General features: G+C 42.5%; 1 protein-coding gene across 1 annotated transcript in view; it reads right to left on the bottom strand.

The window, feature by feature from the left end:
- Nucleotides 1-1,808: 1,808 nt before the first annotated feature.
- The window catches only part of TRUB1 (TruB pseudouridine synthase family member 1), a 45,310-nt gene continuing 38,796 nt past the window's right edge, over nt 1,809-8,322 (bottom strand). The window contains exons 5-8 of the mRNA XM_065407947.1: nt 7,764-7,836; nt 5,023-5,162; nt 3,747-3,803; nt 1,809-2,765 (exon numbers count right to left, since the gene is read on the bottom strand). Coding sequence (XP_065264019.1) covers nt 2,551-2,765; nt 3,747-3,803; nt 5,023-5,162; nt 7,764-7,836 — 485 coding nt within the window. The 3' untranslated portion in view covers nt 1,809-2,550. The remainder of the gene's footprint in view (nt 2,766-3,746; nt 3,804-5,022; nt 5,163-7,763; nt 7,837-8,322) is intronic.

The raw sequence follows: 8,322 nt of genomic DNA, 5'->3' as shown, positions 1-8,322 counted from the left end.
AGAGTGCCTGAACTGCTGGGCTGTGGGGTATTCTGTAGCAGGTCTCAATCTCTCCCGTTGAAGCGGTTCCAGTTTGTATAAATACTTCAATAGTCATTGGAGCAGGGACTTGAACTTGGGTCTCTCACCTCCCAAATTGGTAACATAACCACTGGGTAGCTTGAGATGGGTGTCTCTCAGTCTCTCCTGCTGAAGCTCTTCTACTTTGTATAAAATACTTGAATATTCACTGGTCCAGAGAGAGGAAGGGAAAATGACTCTATAGCTGGTAAGTAGGGTGCTCATCTGTGAGACCCATCACTGGGACAATTTTCCAAGGGAAGTGGTGAATTCATCAATCACTTGGAGTCTTTAAATCAAGGTTTAATATGTGTCTATAAAAAATACACTCTAATGCAGCTACAAGCTACTGGGCTTGGTAGTGTTCACTTGCATAGAAAGGAAGAGTAATTTCCTGCACTTCAGGAATAACCAGATGATACTCTATGCCCTATGTTATAGTAGGACAGAAGGGCAGACCAGAAGATCATACGCTTTGGCCTTAAAATGGTGGTCTCCTGTAACAATGGCCAATCCATCCCACTTAGCTGACAGTTGCCTTCAATCATTAATCCTTCAGGCAACATGAAGCAAGAGTTTATCTCAGTGATTACTTCCTTACTAAACTGCACATCCCCAGTACTCACTACAAGAGGGCTGGTGACCCTCTGCTAACTTCTTCTAAGTAGGGTCAATAATGCTCATCTTCAGGCTGTTACTGTGCTACCCCTTCTTCCAGAAGGAAAGTATGGTGGGATAGAACTTATGTGGAAAGAACTTATGATAGTAGTGCTTTCCAACGGTCTCCAACAACCTTCAGGCTGTAAGTCAGTAGGGGTCTGATCTAAATACAACTCAAATCAACTGAAAGGCTCACATTGACTTCAACGGGCTTTAGATCAAGCCCCAGCTGAGCAACTTAAATCCTTTATGGTGGGTCACTTTGTCACCAACACAACTGCTAATGGGGGCCTGTAGTGGGGCAGCTGCCCCACTCCTGAAGAACAGGGCTTAAAACAGCCAAGCTAGGCTGATTGGAGTAGCAGCCACAGCTGTGGCCAACTCAATTAGGGTCCCACTGGCCCTGATAAGAGGGCTGTGGGCCAGAAGCTGGAGGAGTCTCTCTCCAGCTCTGGAGGGAGAACGGCTAGCTGCCTGAGAGGAAGGTACCTGAACCAGAGCAGTGCTGGGGAATAGGGCAAAGGAGCTCCAGCCTGGTAAACTCCCAGGCTGCAGGCCTTGATGAAGGCCTATGAAGCAGTACTGGGGTTGCAGAGATACAGCCTGGGAATAGGCAGAGGCAGCTGGTTCTAACCCCTTGCCAATATGAGTGGCCATTGTAGACTGCAGTCTGCCCCAGTGAGTGGGGGCTAGATGATGACTGGCAGTAGCCACTGAGGCAAGGTGGGTTTAGAGAGTTGGGGGTTCCCCTGGGAGGGGAGACCCAGAGTGTGGGGACTGCTGGGGCAGAACCCTGAGGTAAGGGGCACTGGGATCCAGTAGGGACACGGGAGCCCTAAGGCAGGCAAGACACTGGCCAGTAGGAGGCATTCTGTATGCTGGAGTGCTAATTCCCGAGACGACAAGCAGGAGGCGCCGCTCCTGTGAGCCTTTGCTTCACTACAGGGCCTCACTGGTCAAAACCCAGCACTACACTGGCCTCAGGCCTCCATCCAAGCCACTGGAGCTGATTAGGGAACCTGAGGCAATACACTGGGACAAGAGGTGAATCCCTTCCATCCCATAAAGAGCACAACAGGTGACTATAATCTCAATTTATTTGCAGACAGAAATTATGACATTTTACCAATATGAAGATCTGCGCATCTCTATGCAGAGAGAGAGTCAGTGACAATATTGTGTTTCTTACTGTTTATATGCATAAGCAGTTCAGCTAAACTGAAATGTCCATCATGGTATTTATTATATTACAACTCATTCAGGGCAATGCTGACCAGCCCCTCAGTGAAATTCCACTGACAGACCAATCCATGTAATAAGGACTACAAGGGGATCATTTCTATTTCAAGAAATCTCATAAGAACTCAAAATAAAAGTGCCATTCCACATGTTTGCATCTTTCAAATTGGCATGGAATTCGGTTTCCATTTTCCAATATCTGAATTTGAGTAACAGCTACAGAAAGAAAACCAATTATTTCCCCCCTTCCAGGAACATTTCGCAAAATTTAAACAACGTTTTTATTGCAAATGTAATATCAAAAATGTATCTTGCAAGGTCTTTCAAGAGTACAAGGAGGAGTTTACATTAGTGACAGACCCATTTACAGTGTGCAGTGCAGAATATGAGTGAGGAAATAATAAATGCTGGACACTGGGTGTGCACGTGCATGTAGCTTAACACAAGAAAAAGATAGAAAGGGATCATTTTCTTTGCCTTGCAATTTGTCATCCTCAATGCACAAGGTTGTAAATTTACACACCAAGGCAAGACAATCCCACTCCAATCTTAAGAGGTCTCAATCATTCAGTCTTTTTCCTTGACCTGACATCACTTATCTTCACAATTCACAGTGGATTCTTCAGAATGTTCAGTCTTTAATTTTTTAAGAGATGGCTCTACTGCAAGAAAAGACATGCAATGCTCCAAGGACTGTGCAATTTCATCAATTGTCCATTTGTCTTCATGAAGTGCATGCTCCTCTAGTGTAAATGGTCCTTGTTTGGTCCGGGTCAGCTCTTGCACATTGGCACAGGAAGAGAGTTCTATAGTATAAAAAGGAGAAAGCAGCCAGAAAAGGTGAATATTCAAGTTAAAAACGATGGATCTTGTTCAAAATCCCTAGTGAGCTAATTATATATAATTTTTTTCATATATTTTTAGTTGGAGAAAAGGGACTCCTATTCAGATTCTCATCTCACTTACATCAGTGTAAGTCTGGAACAATTTCAACAGGTTTACTTCAGAGTAAAGGAGATCAGAATCTGATCAAAGGTCTTCAGGAGATTTTGCATATTCATATCAAAATACAAAAAGAAAATTAGTAATGCAAGTTAAAACAGATCCAGGGTAAAATTTTCAAAAGTGACTTTGGGATTTTGGAGCTTAAGTTCCACTGACTTTTAAAGAGATTTAGGAGCCTCAATCCCTTTTAAAAATAAGGCTTAGGCTTTTCTAAAATTTTACTTTATATCACTTACTAGAACAGTATAAAATGAGGAACAATCTATGATAAATACCAATGCAGTAATTAATCACCACTGAGACAGAAGAGATTCCGAATCAGGTTCACAAGGATACAGCACACACAGAGTTGGCCTTTGGACATAGGAGTATATTTCAGAGACTGTTCTTCATCCTAATCTCCTCAGGCGTGGGAGGATTTCAAAATGAATTTGAAATGCAATCAAAAGGAGAAATTTGGGGCAGGGACCATGTCTTTGTATTTGTCCTTTAAAGGATCAAGCGGTGAATAAATAAATAAAAATCACAGGGCCTTGTATTTTTTTTTTCCTGCCCAACACTTTCACCTTCTCCATTTTTATTCTCTCCCTTGTGATTCCTTTACAATTATTTACCCTTCTTTCCTTTATGCTCCAGAGGCAACTACCTTAGTACACGAAAGTGAATGACACCACTGCAGCCCAGCACATTAGGTCTGGTGACCAGAGATATGCAAAAGGAGAATATTCTTCTATTAGCAGAGATGTACATTCCGTACGCAGTCATGCTTTTTCCATGCCTACCTTTTCCGATGTCACTGACCAGGCTTCTCACATAAAAGCCACCTCCACATTCAACATCTGGAATGTTAACAGTGACATAGTAAATTCCCAGCCCAGTATGAAATCTACTTTACATAGAAACAGTGCTCCCAACAAATGTAAAAATGCACTAAGCAAACAATCAAGTGATAAAATATTTATAGGATACAATATAAATTATTCATCCTGTAACATATGTGCGGGTGAGATTGCAAAGCCAGAGAGGAGAGAAAGCAAACATAACAGTGACTGAACAAATGCATTATAAATTAACTATTGGCCTTGGCATTTTAATAAATACTTCAGTCTCGTTCATTTGAAAGGTTTCAAAAGGTCATAAGTTTCATCTTTCCAGTGATGAAAAACAGTCATTTTAAGTGCTACTCCAAACCAACAATGAACACTTTAAAATATTGACTGTACTTAAAGTGCACAGCTGACACGAGCTGTGACATTATAAAAAACATCTTTACTATTCCTGTCTTCCTTAACTCCCCCTCCCTTCCCTTCCCTGCCTCCCACAGTGATCAGCTACTAATCTCCCAACCATAAAATAACTATTTAAATAACATACACCATTGAAATATAGTGGCCATACCCACTTTTAACAACACGACATGTAGTACACCAAAGGGCTTCCAAGGGAGCAATCGGGGTAATTCCAGAAGGCATACAACTGTCCTGCCTTCACTGTCAATATTAAAGGAGGATAAGATTTTCAAAGGCTTCTCTAATTCATTTCTGTGCGTCCTAATGCGTTAACTACATTTCTTTACATATGGAAGAAGGGAGTGTGGATCTCCTCTCCGCAAACTGGAAACAGGGTCATATCATTGTTCTTCCCTGCCCCCTTTCAGGAGGGAGTGAGCCAGGGGTTGGAATGCAATTGTGGTGGGTGTGAATAATTCCCTTCCCAGCCCGGCCAACTTCGCCACAGAATGAGAATACGAAATCAGCTTATGTCAAATCGAATTGGGGCACTCTTATTGCGAAATGAAGCGCCCACGTGCAGACTCGCACTGAAATAATCATAGAATATCAGGGTTGGAAGCGATCTCAGGAGGTCATCTAGTCCAACCCCCAGCTCAAAGCAGGACCAATCCCCAACTAAATCATCCCAGCCAGGGCTTTGTCAAGCCTGATCTTAAAAACCTCTAATAACTAACCATGTGAACTGAAACCCACTTAGTTATTTCATTTCCAGGTTGAGTGTAGACTAGCTGGGAACATCAGCCTACATCAAATCTTTGGCCCTTACCCAGCGTGAACAGTGGTGGCTGGAAGTTTTGGAGAGAGAGGCTGTACACCGTAACCGGCCTAGCAGGCTTTGCTTCCACTGCTTCTCCTTTCTTCATCAGAGATGACAGCCTTTGTCCATCTCTCTTCAGAGCAGAATAGCTGATGGGATAGACGGTACAAATGTGTGTCATACAGCTGTAATGCAACAAGCCTCCCATCCTCAAATCCTATTAATACTGCACTACAGGAGGATATATTTTAGCCTCCTAATCCTCTCCAAGTGCTCATAAAAAAAAGAACTATTGAAATCATTTGTACACAGGAGCCTCTTTATACGAGAAATAGTTAAGCGCAATAAATGTTAGTCACCTATTCAATACTTGCATTTAAAAAGGGTTCATAACTGAATTAATTGCTTATGAAAGTGAGGAATCAATAGTGGGTATGGTAACGGACTCAAACACATGGCCCCACTGAAGCCTACGGGACCAACACACTACCGAATGTTATGTTGGGCCCATGATCAGTAGGCAGTGCAGCTGATGCTGTACAGACAGCTTCCTTCATATAGCTCTTCCTTTCACCTTGACCCTGACTCAGAATATCCCCACTGCTTCAGTCTTGAGTCTCTCATGAGAAGCAATTGCCAACTACCCAGCCTTGTTTCAGTACGTCTAACTGACCACTATTGATGAAACTAGATTCATTTAATTGGTGACAAAGGGCCTTATCCAAAGACCACTGTAGTCATCAGCCCAGGACAATGTTAAAAGAGAAAAACTACCCAAGTTTACCAGAAGTGATTTATATGTAGCTTGCAGAAAATAGGCTTAAGTTTTCAGGAAGCTAGTATTGAAATCTCAAACTTTTTTTTTAATTTTAAACACAGAAGTTAAAGTACCATTCTGTTTACAGAACGAAGTGAAAGTCTCAAAATATTCTTCGCTAACTGGCAGATAATGCAGGGTCCTGACAAACTCCTGCAAAAATAGTATCAGATTCCTTCTCTATGTTAAAATTTTGCCGCAAAACACAGTACAATGTGACAATTTATGTCTGATGTTAAAATCAACGTGACCGTCAGCTCTGAATTTGTCAAGTTAATAAACCCTACAGCCTGTGTAACCCACGTGCCTAATAGAAGGATCTCTCTTTAAGCGATCTATAGAGAAGGATGGGTAGGAAGGAGTTGTGTCTGGTTCACTGTTGTTAGGCAGATGCACAATTAACACTCCACCTCAGAAGTTTCTGGAATTGGGTATGGTAGTTTTGGGTCTGGTCAGTACCTTCCCAGTAACTGGACTCAGACTCCATGAGGGTAGCTGCTTTACAAAAGGTCATATGCAAGTGTGTAGGTTGGGAGAAGCGGAGACACAGCAGCAGAAAGCAGGCTGTTTCCCCCTGACTCTGAAGCCTTTTGCAGCAGGTCAGTGATACTGTTAACCCTCCAACAGGGAAGCCCTGGAGGTGTTAACTGCAGAAAGAAGAAATTGGAAGGGAAAACTAATTTCTTTCATTTTAATTGTATACTTGGAAGGTTGCTTGATTTTAGCCAAACTGTTTTAGTTAAATTGTCTCAACTTGTATAATTCACCAACTTTTCTCTTATTTGAATGACGATGGGGAAAGAGTCATTTATGTTTTGCTTTTCTTAATTTTGTATTTTTCTTGTAACAGGTTTTTTTTTTTTTTTTAAATCTATATACTTAAACTGGGCAGTTGGTTAATTAGTTACCTGACTAGCAGAGGAGGAAGAAGAGTCTGCATGGATTCCAGCTGGAGATTTTTGCAAGCAAGTGGAGGGAAGATGATGTTGCAGTGCTTTTGACTCAGCAGACTGTATACATTTTAGTGATCAAAGACTGTAGCTGAGACTCAGGTGAACTTAACCTACGTCTTTGGGAACTCTGAGTTACTTCTCACTGTGTTTCGGTTGAGACTCACCTGTTTATATTTTATTTGTTTTCTTTACTTATGTTTATGTATAACTGTGAAGATAACGTACTGTATGTGGGTTATAAAGGAGCCGTGTTACAGAAATTAAGGTATTATTATTATTGTTTCTTTATCATAATATTTTATAAAGTTGGTACTTAAGAATTAAACTCATTCCTTTTTTTACTTGATTGTGGGGCGGCTGACCCTGTGCAAACTTTGCTGAATATCCTCAAGGAGTGAATTCTGAGTCTCCATGTGCTTTTCTATGGGAGTTGGTTTTAGGCACTAGGACAGGAGTTCTCAGACTTCACTGCTCCGCGACCCCCTTCTGACAACAAAAATTACTACAGGACCCCAGGAGAGGGGACCAAAGTCTGAGCCCAACCGAGCCTCACTGCCCCAGGTGGGGAGGGGGCCCAAAGCCTGAGCCACACCGCTCTGGGCGGGGGCGCCAAAGCTGAAGCCCAAGGGCTTTAGCCCCAGGCAAGGGGGCCTGTAACATGAGCCCCGCCGCCAAAGGCTGAAGCCCTTGGACTTCGTCTTTGGCCCCAGGCGGTGGGGCTTGGGTTTCGGGCTCAGGCCCCAGAAAGTCTAAGCCAGCCCTGGCGACCCCATTTTAATGGGGTTGTGACCCACAGTTTGAGAACCACTGCATTAGGATAAAGGCAGTAAAGTAAACTCTAGCCCACCCAAAGGTTGCACCTGCCTTGCCAATATCTTCTTGTCAGAAGAGAACTCTATTTATGGCAAAACTGGCTTCTGCTGAAAAATGCTCCAAGTGGGTTAATGCTGCTGGCAGTGCCCGCGTACTACACAACTTACAGTGGAGGAACTTGCATTACGTCCCCTGTGAACTTTTGCAGTACACGTTCAAGATCTTCTTTTGTTATCTGATCTGTCAAAAGGAAACAAGATATACATTAGCACTGATTATTTATATAGCACCCTCGGTGTCCGTGGCACTTTACAAACAGGTACAAAGAGAAGGTCCCTGCCCTTTGGATCTTATAATCTAAACTAAGAAAAGAATCTCACAGAAGATGGTGGGAGACCACAGTGGGTAGAGGAGGAGGTAAGAGTGAGAGTAAACACAAGCAGAGGAGGGCAAATTGTCTGGGTTGATTTACACGTTTCTTGCAGTTTAAAACATTTAGTTCAATAGTCCTATTTTAGGCACCAATACAGAAAGATGCTCCAGACTGCAAATATTATTGTTACCTCCTTTTTGTTCTGTGCTTGCACAGCACCTAGCACAGTGGGGGTCTGGTCCACTATTACGGTCTTAGATACTATAGAAATACAAATAATAACTAAATCCCATTGAAGTCAGTGGGACTACTCATGTGCTTAAGCATCTTGTTCAACTGTGGCCTTAAAAAAA

Source organism: Emys orbicularis, chromosome 7 (assembly GCF_028017835.1).
Source record: "Emys orbicularis isolate rEmyOrb1 chromosome 7, rEmyOrb1.hap1, whole genome shotgun sequence".
NCBI lineage: Eukaryota > Metazoa > Chordata > Testudines > Emydidae > Emys > Emys orbicularis.
This window is presented reverse-complemented; position numbering and strand designations above follow the sequence as displayed.